The sequence below is a fragment of the Myxocyprinus asiaticus genome, chromosome 33 (assembly GCF_019703515.2).
Source record: "Myxocyprinus asiaticus isolate MX2 ecotype Aquarium Trade chromosome 33, UBuf_Myxa_2, whole genome shotgun sequence".
NCBI lineage: Eukaryota > Metazoa > Chordata > Actinopteri > Cypriniformes > Catostomidae > Myxocyprinus > Myxocyprinus asiaticus.
The window spans coordinates 929,309-951,452 of record NC_059376.1 but is presented as its reverse complement, the minus strand read 5'-3'; the positions used below and the strand labels follow the sequence as shown (position 1 = coordinate 951,452).

The following is a 22,144-nucleotide window of genomic DNA, read 5'->3' as shown; positions in this document are numbered from 1 at the left end:
ATAGAAGAAGTAATGTCACTTCCAAGATCACTTTGTCGTATTTCTTCTATATATGACCATTTACGTTCCTCACGATTACCCTCACTTTCCCAGCTCAAGGAAGGCTGGGAAAAGGAGTTAGGAGTTCACCTTGAGGAGGATTTGTGGTAGAGCGCCCTAGCTAAAATTAATTCCACCTGTATTTGTGCCATTTGAATCTGGTCCAATTCATTCCGGAATGGGCTGGGAGGGTAGATAAGGATGTTCTGTTTGTATACTTGCTAAATTATGTCAATGAAAATATGCATATAAAAAAAAATAGAAAATTGGCAAACTGTTATGTCAGAAATGTGGCATGTACCATATTATTTTGAAATATGCTTAATAAAAACTATTATTAAAAAAATGGACAATGCATCTATGTGGAATTCTGCAGTTAATCCGGGACTGACTTCAAAGGCATTAGTTGTTACTCTTTCAATACATACAAAATCTTTGTTTGAACAATGGCCCTTAAAACTTACTTAGTTTGCTATTTTTAAATCATGACTTGCACTGCACATAAATAAATAATATTGGCATTATATTCATGATGTTAGCCAGACATGGCCCCCAGAGTGAGCCTGGTTTCTCCCAAGGTTATTTTTCTCCATTAACCAACATCTTATGGAGTTTAGTGTTCCTTGCCACAGTCGCCTTTGGCTTGCTCATTGGGGTTCTAAATACAATTATTATTTAATGACATGATCTGTCATGAACCTGCCACATTAACACCATGGTGAAGAAGGCCCGTCGGCGTCTTTAACACCTCAGGCGCTTAAAGGACTTTAAACTGCCCTCTATGGTGCTAAAAAACTTGTACACCTGCACCACTGAGAGCATCCTGACAGGAAACATCACAGCCTGGTTTGGAAACTATACAAAACAAGATAGACTGGCTCTACAAAGAGTGGTGCGATCAGCTGAGCGCATCACCCACATCAAACTCCTTGACCTGCAGTCCATCTACAACAAACGATGCTGGACCAAAACCAGGAAGATCATGAAAGACATCAGCCATCCTAATAATGGACTCTTCTCTTTGTTGCGGTCAGGGAAATGCTTCCGCTCCCTGATGGTCAAAACAGAGAGAATGAGAAGGAGCTTCTTTCCACAGGCCATCCGTGTGCTGAACCAAGGACAACACCAGGACTTGGTTCACTATTCAACACCACACACTTGAAGCAATATACACTCTACATTATTATATTATTATATATCATTATTATACATCTACAACATCACCTCTATAACATTAGCCTGTTGCAGGTCAACATACTGCACAGTTGCACTTTACCTTGCACATGTACATATTGCCAGTCAAACTGTTGTTTATTTCATATACTTTGTACATACAGTATATTTCTTCTTTCTCCTATTTTATTGTGTATTTTATTGTGTTTTTAAATTGTTTTTTTTTTTTTTATTTCTATTTCTACTCCTTAACTATTTATATATAATTTTATCGTAAACTGTGAAACTGTAGGGAGAAAAGAAAAGTCATATCAAGAATTTTACTACATGTCGTACTGTGTATGGTTATGTATGTGACCAATAAAACTTGACTTGAAACTTGAAACGAATTATTTATTTTTATGCACATTTTACAATCGTATTTAATCGAACTACACAATGATGACTCTAAGACTTTATAGATATTCAGTTCTTTTAAAGCATGATTTTCTGTAAAGCTGCTTTGAAACGATGTGTGTTGAGAAAAGCGCTATACAAATAAAAATGACTTGACTATGGAGGCGAAACTTTCCACCCTGTTCACAAGAATGGATGATGTTGAAAAACGGATCGAGTTTCTGGAGTCAGACGAAAGAGAGCTGCAGTCTAACCCGCCGACCACCAAAGCTGATGAGGAATGGGTGTGGGAAAAACTAGAGGATATGGAAAACGGGAGCAGACGTAATGATGTTCGTTTCATTGGAATCCCTGAGGGAAAAGAAGGTCAAGATATGGTGAAGTTTTTGGAGGGGCTTATTCCTAATTTGATCGACACAGTGGGCTGCAGGCTCGAGATACAGCACACAGAGCTCTCGGTCAGCTTCCCGGGGTGGGTGACATGTTCTGATCTATCCTGGCAAGATTCTTGCAGTCGGTTGACACTTTGTTCTACAAACGGTGAGGAATAAAGGCAAGTTGTGCTGGGAGGACCACAACATCATGGTTTTCCCAGAGTGGGACAGTTTCAAAGAGTGTAAAAAATTATTGCACCAGCAGAAGAAATGTTTCGCACTGCTTTATCCTTAGAATAGACACCAAGGATTGATGAAAGACTTTTACATGTCCACGACAAGTTATAGCCTTCATTAAATCAATGGTGTGAGTGGGTAATTTTGCCTGCACTCAATCAACAATACAGACTACACATCGTGCATTTTACTGATGCAGCCTGAGAGGGATTGTTGTTCTGCCCACTGGCTCCTGCCTGATTCTTTTTTTTTTTCTTTATTGACTTGCTGTTGAGCTCACTTGTTCACTTTGTGGGTTCAATGTTATTGTTCACTTGGGCCTATTTTATGTTTTCATTTTTCATTCTATTGCACACATTTATCTACAGTTTAATGGCACAGTTTATGTTAAGGGGAAAGAAACAGGAAATATATATATATCTGGACTTGAGCAAACTGGTAGCAATAGTATCGTGGAAATTATAGTGAGCGTGCATGGACTGTCGGATTTCCGAGAGATGGACACCAGTTGAGAGTTATATGTTAGGCTGAATAATTTTTTTCTGTTCTGTGGGTTATTACGGATTTTATGGTTACATCAATATTGGATAGTGGTCTATATAATTTAGTCTTGGGTACACTTTTAGTTTTTTGCATGTCAATATGTCACACTTTAATATAGGTCAAATGATTCTCTCCACCTGGAATGTTAATGGGCTGGAGCACCCTATAAAAAGAAGGAAGGTGGTATTTTTTCTTAAGAATAAAAAATTTGATAAAGTGTTCCTTCATGAAACACACCTTTCTCCACAGGAAGCTGAAATACTTGGCAGGGCATGGGGTGGGCATGTGTTTTGTATTGTATCGAGTAAGAGCAGGGGAGTCATTACATTGATAAGTAAGCATTTACAATTTAAATGTCTCAAGCTGATCAAAGATAATTTAGGAAGAGTCATTATTGTTTTGGCTGAAATACAGGGGCAAAATCTTATTTTGGCTAATATTTATGCACCCAACGCTGATGATCAGAACTTTTTTATAGATCTTGAGGGAAAGTTACAAGCAGCTGGGATCCTTCAAGATATGGTTTTGGGTGGAGGCTTCAATCTTTTAATGGATCCAGTCCTGGATCTTAGTGACGCAAAGATGTGTAGTCCCTTTAGAAGGAACAATATTCGGATTGTTGGAATTCCTGAGCATGAAGAGGGCAGAGATATGGTGAAATTCCTGGACGAGCTCTTCCCGAGTCTGCTCGACATAACAGGCCATAAGCTGGAAATCGAGCGAGCTCAGAGTCCTGGCTCGCAGATCTGCTGAGGGAGACAGGCCCCAATCAATTCTGGCCAGATTTCTGAGATTATCCAATAAAGATCTCGTGTTGCGCCAGGCGAAGAGCAAAGGAAAACTTTCTTGGAAGAATCACAATATTTTCTTGTTCCCGGACTTTGCGAATTCGACAAGAGAGAAATGTGATCGGTTCAAGGAATGTAAGAAACTCTTACATCAATGGAAAATCACTTTTACATTGATGTTTCCGGCCAAACTGAGAATAGACACCAAGGACAGTCGCAAAGTATTTCTATGCCCCAAGCAGGCACTGGCTTTTATACAGTCTATGGGTGAGTAAACCATTGCGTTTCTCTTGTAAGTGGACCGACTCGCTGTTCAATGACTCCACTGTCTAAGGAAGCTGGGTGCCATTTTTGTTTCTTTTTGCATTGGCTCCGCCTAGGGACTGGAGTTTGTTTTTTGGCATGACGCTTCTCCTTCAAGAAACTTTTGCATTGACGGAAGATCGCTTTTACACTGAAGTTCCTGGCCAGATTGAGAATGGACACTATGGATAACCGCAAAATATCTACATGCTCACAAATAGGACATCTTTTGTAGAGTTGACAGACTGAGTAAATCATGGTGTATTTTTTATTTACGCGGCCTCTGAGTGAATTTGACTCGCTCAATGCACACTTGATCAACTGAGGAACCGGGATGCCTGTTTTGTTTCGTGGAATAACACTACTTCGGGACATATGTGGATGAATCTGTTCGTTCTTTGTGCTTATGCCTCCTGTTGGCTGGAGTTTGTTTTTGTGGAGTATTTTTAAGGGACATTAGAATGATAACATCATCTGCCATACTCATAAACAGCCGGCTCACTGAACACCTGGTTGTCTGTCCGAGGAAACTGAACGGCTTTATATCGGTTGGAATTTGTTTTGTGGAGGAACACACCTTCGAGACAATTCTGTGAATTAATCTACATGTTCTTTGTGTTTATTCTGCCTGTTGGCTGGGGTCTGTTTTACAAAGTATTTTCTGTTATGTAATTTTGCCTCACAAATTTGTGCAGAAGCACCGGATTTGAGCAATCTGGTGGCAAAGATGTCGCGGGGGCTCTCGTAGGTGTACATGGACCTTTTGAGTTTAGAGGGATTGACGGCGGTTGGCGCTGTCGTGCGCGGGGTTAATGCTCACGTTTTTCTTTTTTCTGTTTGTTTTGTTCGGAGGGAAGTTCGGGGTTTGATATTTGCACTAATGTGGAATGTGGTCTGTATAATCTTGTTTTTGACACACAATTAATTTTTTTTATTATATCAATATGTCAAATGTTAATATGAGTAGGTTATCTCTCTCCACATGGAATGTGAATGGGTTGAGGCACCCCATAAAAAGAAGGAAGGTTATTTCTTTTCTTAAGCGTAAGAAATATTATGTAGTGTTGCTTCAAGAAACGCATCTTTCCCCGCAGGAAGCTGAAAGATTTGGGAAGATATGGGGTGGACATGTTTTCTTTAGTGCTGGCTCAGGTAAGAGTAGGGGAGTCATTATACTGATAAATAAACATCTAAAATTCAAATGTCTCAAACAGAGTAAAGATAAATTAGGAAGAGTCATTATTGTTATAGGAGAAATTCAGGGGCAAAGGTTGATTTTGGTTAATATTTACGCACTTAACGCTGATGATCAGGGCTTTTTTATAGATCTTGAAGGGATGTTGCAAGCTTCTAGCACCCCTCATGATATAATATTGGGAGGAAACTTTAATCTTTTGATGGACTCAGTCCTTGATCATAGTGAAGCAATAGTGTGAAAGCCCCTTAGAGCAACAGTGACACTTTTTGTGTAAAAATCTTGGTCTTGCAGATATCTGGCAAGTGTTGAACCCATCTGGTAGGGATTATAATTTTTTTTTTCATCAGTTCGTAAGATTTATTCTAGAATAGATAATTTATATATATATATATATATATATATATATATATATATATATATATATATATATATATAGATCTAAGTCCCTCATTTCATCTGTTGTGAATTGCTCAATTGGAAAAATCTTAGTCTCAGATCACGCCCTGGCATGTTTAGAGATGTTGCCACATACAGAGAAAAGAAATCATATAGTTGGCGCTTTAATGTATGTCTTTTGCAAAATCCTGATTTCCAACAAATATTAAAGATTGAAATCAATGTTTATATGGAGACCAACAGGTCCTCAGTATCCTCTGTGGGCATGGCTTGGGAGGCACTTAAGGCAGTTCTTAGGGGTCGGATCATACAGTATGCCTCATTCACCAAAAAATCCAAAGCACGAGAACTTGTGGAATTGGAAGGGAATATTAAAAGTGCCAAGGCAGAGCTGAAGCACCGAATGTCGTCTGATGGCCTCAGAGAATTGACCCGATTGAAATATATATATAATACTATTTTGTCACGGAAAGTGGAGTTTTGGCTATTTAGGGCAAGACAGTTATACTTTGAGTCGGGGGACAAAGCAGGGAAGCATTTGGCTAGATATATAATGCAGAGAGAGTCCTTTTCTACCATTCCCTCAGTGAAATCTGCTGGTGGTGAAATATTTACCTCAGCCATTGATATTAATAATTTTTATAGAATTATATCTTGATATCTATAGTTCCACATCTTCATCTACTGATGAAGATATTAGAAACTTTGTGGAACCATTAGAACTCCCTAAATTGAGGACTGAGCAAAAATATTCTCTTGATTCTGAGATAACCTTGGAGGAGCTTGGTGAAGTAATTAAGGCCCTGCCTACTGGCAAGGCTCCTGGGCCAGATGGTTTTGCCGCTGAATTTAGATCCTATGCTACAGAACTGGCTCCACTTTTGTTAGAAATTTATACGGAATCATTAAAGAATGGAAATCTTCCTCCATCCATGACACAAGCCCGGATCAGTCTGATTCTTAAAAAGGACAAAGATCCAAGCGAGTGTAAGAGTCACCGTCCAATTTCCCTGATCCAGCTATATGTAAAAATGTTGTCAAAACTTTTGGCTAACCGATTAAGTAAAGTTATGAAATCTCTTATACATATAGATCAGGTGGGGTTTGTTACTTCTGATAACATGAGGCATTTCATCAATATTATGTGGTCAGTGGCAAATGATCAAACTCCAGTCGCTGCCATCTCACTTGACGCCAAAAAGGCGTTTGATATGGTAGAATAGGATTATCTTTTTAAGATTTTGGAAATATACGGGTTTGGAAGTACATTTATTGGTTGGATTAAGTTACTTTATAGACACCCGGTAGCGGTGGTACAAACAAATGGACTAATTTCAGATTATTTTACTTTGAATAGGGGCACTCGGCAGGGTTGCCCTCTTTCCTCATTATTGTTCTGTCTTAACCTGGAACCATTAGCAGCCACGATAAGAAAGGAGGATGATTTTCCAGGGGTGGTGGCAGGAGGTATGGCGCATAAACTTTTGCTTTACGCAGATGATATTTTATTATTCGTCTCTGACCCTTCTAGATCTATGCCTTGTCTCCACAGAATTATTAATTCCTTTTCTAAGTTTTCAGGATATAGAGTCAATTGGTGAGTGGTGGTGGTGTAGTGGACTAAAGCACTGACCTGGTAAGCAAAAGGTTGTTGGTTCAATGGTCCATTGTGTCCTTGAGCAAGGCACTTAACTCCAGGTTGCTCCAGGGGGATTGTCCCTATAATAAGGGCACTGTAAGTTGCTTTGGATAAAAGCATCTGCCAAATGCATAAATATAATGTAAATGTAAATCTGAAGCTTTGGCTCTGACAGTGTACTGCCCTGTAACAGCTTTCCAGTGGCCCAAATAGGGCATTAAGTATTTGGGCATTTTATTCCCAGCAAAATTGTGTGATTTAGTTAGAGTTAATTTTGACCCCTTAATAAAACAGTTTTCGAGCGATGTGGATGGGTGGGCTTCATTACATTTATATATGATTGGGAAAGTTAATGTTATTAAAATGAATTGTATTCCAAAATTCAATTACTTGCTGCTGTCTCTCCATGAAGATGTCCCCCTCTCTTATTTAAAGCAATTTGATAGCATTAGCGAAGTCCATCATTTGGAATGGTAAGTGTCCCAAATTACATTTCAATAAGTTACATAGGCCGATTGACAAAGATGGGCTAGGCCTACCCAAAAATTTTTGTTTTTTTTTATGCATTCGGTCTCAGACATTTGGCTCATTGGTCCCTTCCACCTGAGAGAGCCCCTCCCTGGTTCTGTATAGAACAGGAAGTTCTTGCCCCTATTTCGCCATTGCAGAGCCTTTCTATCAAATTAATCGGAGATGTTAAGTTACATTCCATTATCTCGCATTTGCACTCGGTATGGACAAAAGTGTCCAGACTGTTTAATTCAGACATTTTTTAAATGTTGCCTCGAGCATATGGCTGAACCCCAAATCATGCGTCAACAAGTCCCCTTTTTTGCTGGTCAGAGTGGATTGGGAGGGGGGTTACTACACTCTGTGACCTATATGAGAATGGAGTGTTGAGATTCTTTCAAAATTTGGTTCAACTTTTTGGGATTCCTAGATCTCAGTTCTGTAAGTATTAACAGTTGTGCCACCTGCTCTGTATTGTTTTTGGGAGTGGTTTACACCCCCCTAAAGCGGCAGATACTCTGGGAGAGATGATTACTGCTTTTAGAAAAGGTCATGAGGCATCAGTGTATTACTCCCTGCTAATTCAGAGTCTGGGGGATGGAACTTCAACTTCTCTTAAGGGATTTTGGGAGAAAGATCTAAACTTGGCATTGGAGGAGGGAGTGTGGGTTAGGATTCTAAAAAATGTCAAATCTGCATCTAGAGATGCAAGGGTTCGCCTTATGCAATTTAAGATTTTACATAGAGTCTATTGGACCCCCTCTACATCACATAGGCTTGGTCTTAAAGACACACCCACCTGCTGGCGATGTCAATCAGAAGATGGAGACATAAACCATGTCTTTTGGGGATGTGTTAAGATTCAAGAGTTTTGGTTGAGGATTCAGAGTTTTATGTGCAAGGTTTTGGCCTCTCAAATTTTATTTTGCCCCAGACTCTGTATCTTAGAAGATGGGACAGTCATTAGTTTGGAGAATAAGCACGTGAAAACTGGGTCCTAACTAGTATTATGATTGCCAGACAGATCATTTTAAGGAGTTTGAAGTTGGCTGGAGCACCCCCATTTCAGGAGTGGTGTTCAGAGATGGCCAGAGTGGCAGCTCTTGAGGAGGGGGTATCCAGAAGACTGGGGAGGCTAGACCTGTTTGTGAAGAAGTGGGGCAGATATCTGTGTTTTTTGGAGGGCTCTCGGGGAGGGACAGTGGAGAGAGAGGTGTAGGGGATGTGTGTGATTAGTTTTTTATTTATTTTAGTTTTTAAATTTTATTTATTTATTTTTGTTGTGTGTCTATAATTATGTGACCACTGGGGTGTTGTTGGTGGTTGGTTGGGGGGGGCGGGGGGTGTGGGGGGAGATAGTGAGTGTTAAATATTGATTCTGTATATATATATGTTCTGCTGTTCATATTTAAGAGATGAATCAATAAAAATGTTAATTGCAAAAAACATTTAGAAAATCCTGTTGACCCTGCTCTAATTGAAGCCCCGTCCACTGCCCACCATTAACAGCTGCAACTCATTGCCGCTAATGAGATGGCAGCCTTTAAAAGTCAGTGTTAGTGTGTGTTTGTTGCATATGTCAGCAGCTCTTGTTCCTGTAGTGTGGGTGCTTCATTTGTGGTGTCTTCTGTGCAAATGATACAATAAATATTTTTATTAAAGAGAAAGCATAAATTAGAGTATTGAGAAGCTCACATGATCTCATGGCAGGGCTGTACTGGGACAAAAATCAGTGTCAATGATTTTGATTTAGTGTCACTGTCTCATGGTTATCAACTACAAAACAACATTAGTTTAATGTCACTGTAACCGCCCAAGTGTGCTGTTGGCTTACATCAAAATTTCAATGTTGACCCAACATACTTTAAACATTGAAATTTCAATCTCAACCAAAATGATGGTTTGAAAAAAAAAAAAAAAGGAAAAATAAAAAAACAATCAACATTGTATCAATGTCACCTTGCTATCTGGGATTATTCTAGAAATCTTACAACCACATTGTTCTGTTTAACTAAGTGAATGCAGTCATTCAAAGATTATATTTTTAAAACATTAAGTCAAGTTGGAAAACAGAAATGGGTCAGAGGTGAGTCTTCCCTTTAGATAAACTGGCATCCAGCTTCTCTGACTTAGTCATATGATTCTCACTTCTGATGCAATGGCATCATTAGACAGAACTCAACATTTCTGTGAAGGTTGAGAACCTCACTGAGACACAGGCCTCATCCAGCTGGAACAAACATGACAATAGATCAATATGTCCAAACGCAACAGAACAAAGTTGGACAGAAATATACTTTAAATGCAGTGAATATATCTGTGTCAGTAATGAATTACCTAAAACTTAAACACAATAAAACTCTTACATAAACTAAATAAATGCACATGAGTAAAAACACTTTGATTACCTATTGATTATAACAAATGCTAGTAAATGCATTCCACTCATCAACAGCCCCTTCACTACAACCCAATTTTTCCACACAAGGTAAAGGAGGAATAATAGATGCCCTTATGTTAGAGACCTTGTTAACCAAAAAAGATAAAAACGTGTTACACACGGTTGATCATATTATTAATTGTATTGAATAAAAACCTAGTGTTATGGCAGTTAGTTGTTCATAATTAGTTCAGAAAAATACTCAGTTCTAGCAGCTTTAACTGTCTTATTTTACAGCACTAAGAGATCCTTCATGTGCTCAAAGTCAACATGAAGTTTAATTGACTTCCAAGCACGTTCTGCCTTCCTACACTTTCTCCTTAAAATGAGAATATCATCATTTATCCAATGGGGATTTCTTTACTTCTGAATTAATTCTTGTTTTGACAGGGGCAATTGAGTCTAATATTGACACAATTAATTGAAATCTCTTAACTGATCAGTCTGTTATCAGAAGAAACAGAAAAAAATGATGCAAATCCATTCAATTGTAAGCCTATTGTTGAGAGAATCAAAAACAGATTTAAGGTGCGGTTAATGAGAGATTTGTCCTTATTTGGCTATGTTTTACTTTCAAAAGCAGAAGGAATTTCAAGGTCTGTTTACAGTATGTATCAATGTCATTGAATGTTCTGGAAAATGTTATCAAGGATTTGGATAAAACTTTTTATGATTTCATTTTGAGGGGAAAAAAACACTACTTGAGAAAAGATATTGTATGTAACAGTAAAGAGCATGGAGGCCTTGAGGTGTTGCTTAATGAACAAGGCCTGTTGTTTTCATATTCAGAATTCCTCAAAGTTTCAGATTGCTGTAAAACCAAAAGAATATTCTATTGTCTTGGATGCAGTACCAAGTAAAGTTGTCTCATTGTTTCAAAATTCTGAACATTCTACTTTTGATGTAGCCCAGCAACTCACTACATGTAATAATACAATCTTTGTTGATGTCATTAATGTTGTAAAAGACAAATGCAGTAATAATATATTAGAAAGGTATTGAGGAGTTATGTGCCATGTTTAACAGTGTTTTGGTCAACTACATTTGAAAACGATACCAATTAAATTCTTTATAAATAATAATGTTAGAGCAGTACCCTTTAAAATACTACACAGAATTGACCCTGTTAAGCAGTTATTTGAATGATTTGAATTTGGAGGTTGAAAACTTGTGTGATTTTTTATTTTTTTTGTGTTGCTGAAGAATCTGTAATGCATCTCTTCTTTCAGTGTGTATATATTTCGGACAGATGTCTCTAACTTTGTTTCTAGGATCTTTGTAACTTTGAAGCAGATTGAATTATCTGATGTCATATTATTCTTTGTACAGGATACCATTATTACATTTTTTCTTATACAACAATTTATTTTACTTGGAAAATATCACATCCAAGAAATAGACTAAAGCAAAGCCAAATTTTGAACAATTTATAAATGAAGTTAAGCAATATGGCACTACTTTTGACTATATTAAAAATTAAAAAGCAAAGAGGACTCATGAGGCACTTCTTTCCATTAATTTATTATAATTTCAATTGTTAATTTTACCCCTGGCATAAACTGTTACTACTTTATTTTTTTATTCACATTTTGTTGTGTAGCCTGTACAGTATGTTTGTATATACATACGTTTCTATTATTATTAATAATAATAATAAACATTAATTCCCTCATTTAAGACGTTAAGTACACAGTCTTGTACTTTGTCTTATAGTCAGATTTGAATAAATCACTACTTCCGGATACAACGTGACTGAAAAAAATGGGCGGGCACTCTCAAAGTGTGTTTCAAGGCAAGTCAATCCACTCTTTAGTCATCTTTGGAACGCTCTCGGACAGCTATTTTCAACGTAAACAAGCGGTATGAAAGTACAGTTCCTATCATCTTTGAATAGGGAAAGACTGAAATCTCCAAAACGGTTGATCATGATTACGATTAAAGCACACACTTAAAATCAGCAGTAAACTCGGACAACAGTGGTATCATAAATTGCACTAATTTTCCTCAGATCACGCTTAAAAAAGCTCTTTTTCAGGCTGGTTCAGCTAATGCGCATGTGCATCCACGAGTTGACTGACGAGCGATGTCTGTATCTGAAATGTGATTGGCTCTTTTACCTGTAAGGCGGGACTTACTTTCTACATCCGTTGGGCGTTCCGATTTGTCCCATTCATTTTAAAAGGAGTGCTGCGTCTCGGACTAAATAGTCTTTTGCTCTCTATTCTATTCTTCAAACTTCCGCTATTTCCAGTCGAACACCAGGAAAGAAACAAAGAGCGTCAGTGAACGCGTTTGTTGCTCATATGCTGCACCGAAGACAGGTCAACAACTCTTGCGATTCATGCATATTCTACATGTGTGACTCTTACAGTTCATCGTTTCAGCCTGATGACGCTCAAACCCCGTGAAAGCATGCGAAGATGAAGTGTACAATAAGCACTTGGTACAGTACTATTGCTTAATTTTCACACACACACACACATATATATATATATATATATATATATATATATATATATATATATATATATATATATATATAGTGGAACACGATGATAAATATGATAATGTTGCCAAGGGCAGGTGTTCAAATGTGTGGTAAATGTGTTCATCCCGGTATCTTGCATTGCATCACTATGAAGTGTAAAAAAAAAAGAAATGAAAGAAACGTGTTCTTCATTGTTTTAATGTTTATTTCTGTTATCTGTTCTTAAAAAACAAACAAACAAATGATTCGTTTTGACAAAAGCTCTAGCAGCATTTCTTTGCAGATGATGAATAAAATAACTCAACCTCGTATATTTTTGTATTAAACATGTATAATATAATTGTACTTATTTATAATTATTTAAAATATAATTTTGGTCAACACTTCTATGCAGTAGTACCACACACTTAAAGTATATTTTCAATATTAAGTTTCATAATTAAACTACCAGTCACTTAAACATGTTTTGAGACACCTATTCATTCTTCATTATTATGATTTTCCACACTGTAGAATAAATAGTAAGTCATCAGAACTATGAAATACCACAAATGGCAGTATGGGCATTCAGTAGTGACCAAACCTTGTTAAAGAACTCTATCATCTGTCTTCTGTTTGAGTGTCAGTTTATCTCAGTATTGGATCATCTGAAGTCTGATTTAGATTTTCTTCTATTATATATAAAACTTACTGTCTTTTTGTTTATAGATGTGTTTTAATCTGAACTAATCGAAAGCCTTTTTTTTTTTTTTTTTTTTGCATGTGGGCCTGCAGTGTCCTGTAGTATGGAGTAAAGTCTCAGTTCGTTCACTGGTTTATTACCCCTGGAGTTTGCCCCGCTAGATGGTTCCAGGTGCCGCCCCTTTCCTGCACCATGATGGACAACGATCGCTCAGAGAAATCTCTTCCATTCTGGCCTTTTCCCAGCTTCAGGATGCGGCAGGAGCAGGTGACATTGGCTCGGAGCGAGAGTTCACCTGGAGAGCCTGTCCTGAAGATCACCATCACAGAGACGACGGTGATTGAAGCTGACTCTGGTGTGTGGAGCTCTCGGGCGCTGGTGTTCCTGGTGCTGTGGTACTTCTTCAGTTTCTGCACGCTCTTCCTCAACAAATACATCCTCTCTTTGCTGGAGGGGGAGCCGAGCATGCTGGGTACTTGTCACTCTCGTTCAATCAGATAAATGTTAACAGTGTTGATCAAACAAATCCAGTGCAGTACCGATCAGATCATTGTCTTGGCAAACAAAGACCTGTTTCATTTATGTATTTGGCCTCCACTCATGCCCTGGTTATATTTCACCCATTAAATCATAAGAAGGAAAGATGAATATATTATTTTTATTTGTATAGCACTTTTCACAACACGCATCGTTTCAAACAGCTTTACAGAAAATCATACATTAACAGAAAATGATACCGTAATATCTATAATGTCTTAAAATACGATTGTGAATTGTGTTTAAAAATAAGTAAATAATAATTGTATTTAGAATCCCAGTGAGCAAACTGAAGGTGACTGTGGTAAGGAACACAAAACTCCATCAGATGTTGATTAATGGAGAAAAATCACCTTGAGAGAAACCAGACTCACTGTGGGGGCCAGTTCCCCTCTGACTAACATCATGAATATAATGCCAATATTACTTATGTATAGTGCAGTGCAGGTCATTGTTTAAAATTATTAAATTAAGTAAGTGTTAAGGGTCAGTGTTTAAACTAAGATTTTGTATGAACTGTAAGATTAATGACTAATGTCTTTGAAGTTCATCTTGGATTAACTGCAGAAGTTCAGATGCAATTGTCCTTTGTTAGTTGGTTGATGAAGGGTTTTGTTGGCAAATAATTGATAGTCTATGTATTCCATTTCAAGAGTGTAGTCCATCATTAGACCGAGGTGATGCAGGCAGAGATCAGTGAGGTGCATCGCAGTTCAAACTGGCTGGTAATTTCGGTGAGGTCTATCCTAAGTCCAAGGTTCAGGCAATGGCATATGAAGTATCCCATGTCTTATGGTTGGAGTTGGCATCAGTTCATCCTCTGTTGCCCATCGTAATAGACTGAAGTGATGTCTGGCTGGCACCGGCTGCATTTAGTCATCATTACCCAGAGACACATAGCAGTGGAGTCCAACACGAAGCAGGAATGGAGCTGGATCTGCTGACCTCAGGATAAGAGTCCCGAGGTTGAGACAGGGAAACAAATAGAATAATATTAGCGTAGATGCCATTCAATTTTATGATGAGTCTTTAGTCTAGACTTAATCAAATCAAATCAATCAATCAAATCACTTTATTGTCACACAGCCATATACACAAGTGCAATGGTGTGTGAAATTCTTGGGTGCAGTTCCGATCAACATAGCAGTCGTGACAGTGATGAGACATATACCAATTTACAAAAACATCAAATTAACACAACACAGTTTAAACATCTGATATACACATAATTACACTCAACAATATACAAATAATAACATACACTGTACAGTATACAATACGCTGTTTTTGTTTTTTTGTTTTTTTACTATATAGATACACATTATTCAATAAAAATTAAAAATTAAAATATATATATACAAAAAAAGTGTATATATATATATATATATATATGTATGTATATATATATATATATATATATATATATATATATATAGAATGTACAGTATTGTACTGTATTGACATTCAGGCTGTCGGTTGATAGTCAGTTGTTAAGAGAGAATATAATATAATAATAATATAATTTATGACAGTCCGGTGTGAGATATAAGAGTAAGAGTAGTAAAGTGCAGTGCTGATGTATATTGATCATGAGAGATCAAGAGTTCAGAAGTCTGATTGCTTGGGGGAAGAAGCTATCATGGAGTCGGCTGGTGCGGGTCCTGATGCTGCGATACCGCCTACCTGATGGTAGCAGTGAGAACAGCCCATGGCTCGGGTGGCTGGAGTCTCTGATGATCCTCCGAGCTTTTTTCACACACCGCCTTGTATATACAGGTGCATCTCAATAAATTAGAATGTCGTGGAAAAGTTCATTTATTTCAGTAATTCAACTCAAATTGTGAAACTCGTGTATTAAATAAATTCAGTGCACACAGACTGAAGTAGTTTAAGCCTTTGGTTCTTTTAATTGTGATGATTTTGGCTCACATTTAACAAAAACCCACCAATTCACTATCTCAAAAAATTATAATACATCATAAGACCAATAAAAAACATTTTTAGTGAATTGTTGGCCTTCTGGAAAGTATGTTCATTTACTGTATATGTACTCAATACTTGGTAGGGGCTCCTTTTGCTTTAATTACTGCCTCAATTCGGCGTGGCATGGAGGTGATCAGTTTGTGGCACTGCTGAGGTGGTATGGAAGCCCAGGTTTCTTTGACAGTGGCCTTCAGCTCATCCGCATTTTTTGGTCTCTTGTTTCTCATTTTCCTCTTGACAATACCCCATAGATTCTCTATGGGGTTCAGGTCTGGTGAGTTTGCTGGCCAGTCAAGCACACCAACACCATGGTCATTTAACCAACTTTTGGTGCTTTTGGCAGTGTGGGCAGGTGCCAAATCCTGCTGGAAAATGAAATCAGCATCTTTAAAAAGCTGGTCAGCAGAAGGAAGCATGAAGTGCTCCAAAATTTCTTGGTAAACGGGTGCAGTGACTTGGGTTTTCAAAAAACACAATGGACCAACACCAGCAGATGACATTGCACCCCAAATCATCACAGACTGTGGAAACTTAACACTGGACTTCAAGCAACTTGGGCTATGAGCTTCTCCACCCTTCCTCCAGACTCTAGGACCTTGGTTTCCAAATGAAATACAAAACTTGCTCTCATCTGAAAAGAGGACTTTGGACCACTGGGCAACAGTCCAGTTCTTCTTCTCCTTAGCCCAGGTAAGAAGCCTCTGATGTTGTCTGTGGTTCAGGAGTGGCTTAACAAGAGGAATATGACAACTGTAGCCAAATTCCTTGACACGTCTGTGTGTGGTGGCTCTTGATGCCTTGACCCCAGCCTCAGTCCATTCCTTGTGAAGTTCACCCAAATTCTTGAATCGATTTTGCTTGACAATCATAAGGCTGCGGTTCTCTTGGTTGGTTGTGCATCTTTTTCTTCCACACTTTTTCCTTCCACTCAACTTTCTGTTAACATGCTTGGATACAGCACTCTGTGAACAGCCAGCTTCTTTGGCAATGAATGTTTGTGGCTTACCCTCCTTGTGAAGGGTGTCAATGATTGTCTTCTGGACAACTGTCAGATCAGCAGATTGTGTAGCCTAGTGAACCAAACTGAGAGACCATTTTGATGGCTCAGGAAAACTTTGCAGGTGTTTTGAGTTGATTAGCTGATTGGCATGTCACCATATTCTAATTTTTTAGAGTGAATTGGTGGGTTTTTGTTAAATGTGAGCCAAAATCATCACAATTAAAAGAACCAAAGACTTAAACTACTTCAGTCTGTGTGCACTGAATTTATTTAATACACGAGTTTCACAATTTGAGTTGAATTACTGAAATAAATGAACTTTTCCACGACATTCTAATTTATTGAGATGCACCTGTATTTCCTGGAGGGAGGGAAGCTCACCTCCGATGATGTGTTTGGCAGTTCGCACCACCCTTTGCAGTGCTTTGCGGTTGTGGGCGGTGCTATTGCCGTACCAGGCGGAGATACAGCCAGTCCGTGTGAGGATGTGGTGGTTCATTCCAAACTTCCTCAGCCGTCTCAGGAAGAAGAGGCGCTGATGAGCCTTCTTCACAACGACTTCAGTGTGGACGGACCATGTGAGTTCCTCAGTGATGTGTACACCCAGGAACTTGAAGCTGCTGACTTTCTCCACTGGTGCTCCATTGATGGTGATGGGACTGTGTTCTCTGTCTTTTCTTCTGAAGTCCACCACAAGCTCCTTTGTCTTACTGACGTTGAGGGAGAGGTTGTGCTCCTGACACCAGTGTGTCAGAGTGTGCACCTCCTCTCTGTAGGCTGTTTCATCATTGTCAGTGATCAGACCTACCACCGTCGTGTCATCAGCAAACTTAATGATGGCATTGGAGCTATGTGTTGCCACACAGTCATGTGTGTACAAGGAATACAGTAGTGGGCTGAGAACACAGCCCTGTGGGGCTCCAGTGTTGAGGGTCAGTGATGAGGAGATGTTGCTGCTTATTCTAAACAAGACCATTGCAAAATTACCAGTTTCTCTGGATTTAATATTTATAGGTATATGTTCGAGTAAAATGAACATTTTTGTTTTATTCTATAAAGTATTGAGAACATTCCTCCCAAATTTCAAATAAAAATATTGTCATTTAGAGCATTTATTTGCAGAAAATGACAACTGGTCAAAATAACAAAAAAGATGCTGTGTTATCAGACCTCAAATAATGCCAAGAAAATAAGTTAATATTCATTTTTTAACACAATATTAATGTTTTAACTTAGGAAGAGTTCAGAAATCAATATTTGGTGGAATAACCCTAATTTTCAATCACAGCTTTCATACATCTCTACCAGTCTTTCATATTGCTGTTGGGTGACTTTATGCCACTCCTGGTGCAAAAATTCAAGCAGCTCGGCTTTGTTTGATGGCTTGTGGCCATCCATCTTCCTCTTGATCACATTCCAGAGGTTTTCAATGGGGTTCAGGTCTAGAGATTGGGCTGGCTATGACAGGGTCTTGATCCGGTGGTCCTCCATCCACACCTTGATTGACCTGTCTGTGGGGCATGGAGCATTGTTCTGCTGGGAAAAAACAATACTCAAGAGTTGGGGAACGTTGTACAGAGCAGAAGGAAGCAAGATTTCTTCCAGGATAGCGTTGTATGTGGCTTGATTCATGCATCCTTCACAAAGATGAAACTGCCCAGCCTTGCTGAAGCACCCCCAGATCATCACCGATCCTCCACCTGGTCGTGAAATGGTTTGACGGTGACCTGTAGAGGCCTTCCAGCCACAGTGTCTCGCACCCACTGTGAAGTTTGGTGGAGGATAGGTGATGATCTGGGGGTGCTTCAGTTTTTCACATTGGTCAACTTGATGACATTACAGTTCTGCACGCATTGTGTGTAGTTGAAAATGGCAAGCGCTAAGCAGAGAAAATGAGGCATTGATAGAGAACCCCCCCTGCTTTTTTCAAATTTCCTGTCTGGGAACATTTTCTTGAGAATCATGATTTTTTTGCTTAGAATAAAGATCACGGTTCTCTCGTGATTCTGAAGAAAAATGCTTATTTCAGTGATTTACAAAACCTGGACATAAGAGTATTAAACATAATAACTAGAGGCTTTGACAAAATGTTCTCTGCTTCAATCTATGCAAAAATGCAATAAAACTGTGAATCAAATATATACATTTCAAATGTCCTAAGTCCACAAGAACGAATACATTACAAAATAAACAGCACCTTGTTATTATTGCAAAATAAATAAAAAAATAATAATTCTGTTAAAAAACTGCATAAAAAAAATAAATGAAATGATTTAGCCTGTGTCTCACATGCAAAAAGCAAAACATGCGAGAAAAAGCTTCATTAATAGTTTTATGGCAACTTAGTTTTGCACTGGTAGGCAAATATGCAATAAAACAACATTATTTAACTATTTTTAATATATATACACACTACCGTTCAAAAGTTTGGGGTCACTTGGGAACTCCTTCAATACTGTTTAAAACGCATCCCAGGGTGATACCTCAAGAAGTTGGTTGAAGAAAATGTCAAGAGTACATGTCTGCAAATTCTAGGCAAAGGGTGACTACTTTGAAGATGCTAAAATATAACACAGTTTTGATTTATTTTGGATTTTGTTTAGTCACATCATAATTCCCATAGTTCCATTTTATTTTATTCCATAGTTTTGATGACTTTACTATTATTCTAAAATATGAAGGAAAAAATAAAAATAAATAAAGACTGAGTAAGTGACCCTAAACTTATGAACGGTAGTGTGTGTGTGTGTGTGTGTGTGTGTGTGTGTGTGTGTGTGTGTGTGTGTGTGTATATATATGTAAACAATTTAAATTAAAACAATGTGGCCTTCAGTGTCGCTTGTAAAAATTGGTTCATTCTTCTAAAGGAATTATTCAAGAGCCAGTAATTAAATAGAGAACAGAGTAAACAGTGCTTTAAATTTTTCAGCAACAGTAAACATTAAGAAAATTATAATATAAAACATAAAAGTAATTTAATGCTAAATGAAACTACTTAAATATTTGGCACTCTTTACTGTGTGACAGATCTACATTAATACTGATTTGATGCAGTAAGAATGTCTGAATAGCTAACAGACATCACAAATCTAACATTTGAAGAATTTGTCCCGTCTGCTTATGCATTAATGTCTGTGTATGCTTTAATATCTAGTCAAGACAGTGCAGATTTAATCCCATCTGTTTACACTGGTAATTCATTAACAGCTGTGTTTACATTAATATCACCTAAAGAGGGTATTGTGATTAAAAACAGTGCAGAGTCTCGTGCAGGAGCGCTGCATTCATCATGAGACACAAGTGCACGGGCAGACACACGCATGTGAGCGTTTAAAAGCAGCCGGCAGTAATCAAACAGCGCATGGGTCGCAAATTTAGTCAGATCTGGGTAATGCCGGTATTTTTTTTTTTTTTTTTTTTTAGCATCGGTCGGTGGCTATTAAAATATTGAACTGAACAGAGATTATGTCACACTCCTAGCTAATCGTGGCTGCACCCTGCAGTTTGTAAAGCACTGTGCTGGACAAACGTCTTTGGCTGTTGTGTTTTAGTTTATTCAGCATCTCATGCAGGAGCACTATGTTTTGTAGATGCCATATAAAGTTTATCAATATTTAAAAACGCGTCTTGAAGTGAATTTCTCATTTAAATTTGACCGCCTTACAAAGGCATGCCACTGGAACGTTAATATACATTGCAGAATCGTTGTCATTTAGAAATGAGATCACGTGGGTGTCTGAATCGAGATTGCAATCTTTTAACGATTAATCGTGCAGCTCTATGATCCAGTCATTTTTTTCATGAAATTCACCCTCACAGACATTACAATTTTTTTCCACATTATTAAAGCATACAGGAGATTTCACATCATTTAATTTAGAGAAATCTTTTTTTCCTATACTAAATGCCCCACTGGGGTTACAGAAATATTCCTGGTTCAATACATGTTAAGTTTAATCAACAGCATGTGTGGCATAATATTGATCACCACAAAAATGTATTTGACTCGTTCCTCCTTTTCTTTAAAAAAAAAAAAAAAAAAAAAGTGTGTTCCAGTGAGACACTTACAATGGAAGTCAATGGGGTCAATCTGTAAACATTAAAATACTCACTGTTTCAAAAGTATAAACATAAGACAAAAACAATATGTGTGTAAACATGATTTTACTGTGATAAAATCACTTACTAACCGCATCTGTGTAAATCTTTTGTGCAATCTTTTAACGATTAATCGTGCAGCTCTACTGGTAATAATTTTAATATATGAATAATTATTTATGCCGACCCCACCCAATTACCCTTGGGCCAAAGAAGGCCAACTGGGGATTGAGGTGTGGTCAATGTTAAAGGCGGAGTTTAGTGAGACACTCATGCTGCGTTTCATTCAAGTCGGATGTGGGATATTCCTGCTTAAAATCTACAAACTCCGACCATAAAGGAATTCCATTTCCAGATGCTTGGGGAAAAAATGATGTTTAAACAAACAAAACTGCAACACTTCACCCCTGGAGTCGTGAGTTCGAATCCAGGGCATGCTGAGTGACTCCGGCCAGGTCTCCTAAGCAACCAAATTGGCCCGGTTGCTAGGGAGGGTAGAGTCACATGGGGTAACCTCCTCATGGTCACTATAATGTGGTTCTCGCTCTTGGTGAGGCTCGTGGTGAGTTGTGCGTGAATGCCACGGAAAATAGCGTGAAGCCTCCACACGTGCTGTCTCCGCGGTAATGCGCTCAACAAGCCACGTGATAAAATGTACGGATTGACGATCTCAGATGTGGAGGCAACTGAGATTTGTCCTCTGCCACCCGGAATGAGGTGAGTCACTATGCCAACAGGAGGACTTAGAGCGCATTGGGAATTGGGCATTCCAAATTGGGGAGAAAATGGGAGAAGAAAAATAAAACTGCAACACTCGCATTAGCATAACAGGGGTTTGACTGTTTCCTAGCAACCCAACTGATAAACAGTGCTGCTATGCTAGGATTTGTGCTACAGGTGGACGATCATCAAAAGAGAGTTTACCGTGTTTTGTACACCAGTCTCTGCAAATATTTGTTAAACAAGATTTAATATCTTGTAATGTAGGAACTTTGACTTATTGATAGATATAATTTAATAAACGTGAATGTTTATCAAGTTTGTACATCTCTGGGTGCCGAGATATTTGTGTGACGTCACTCATCTGCATGTCAGTGAAAACAATTGCGGTCACATTACAAATCTGTTAAGATGCACAATCGACAAAGTGGTGCCCAAAGGAAGAACTTTCCATAGCTCGAGATCATGGTTGGTGTGCTGCGACATCGTCCCGCTGTTAGTGGAGAGACCACTCGGGACACTGTGGCAGTTAAAGTCGGTGAGTTGTTAACGTTAAATTATCTTGCTAGCTAACGTTTCCAAATAATATAAACTTGATAT

At 38.2% G+C, this 22,144-nt stretch overlaps 1 protein-coding gene across 1 annotated transcript in view; it reads left to right on the top strand.

Moving 5' to 3' along the window:
* Positions 1 to 12,235: 12,235 nt before the first annotated feature.
* LOC127424024 (solute carrier family 35 member E2A-like) overlaps positions 12,236 to 22,144 on the top strand; it is a 47,817-nt gene continuing 37,908 nt past the window's right edge. The window contains exons 1-2 of the mRNA XM_051668795.1: positions 12,236 to 12,479; positions 13,299 to 13,678. Coding sequence (XP_051524755.1) covers positions 13,399 to 13,678 — 280 coding nt within the window. The 5' untranslated portion in view covers positions 12,236 to 12,479; positions 13,299 to 13,398. The remainder of the gene's footprint in view (positions 12,480 to 13,298; positions 13,679 to 22,144) is intronic.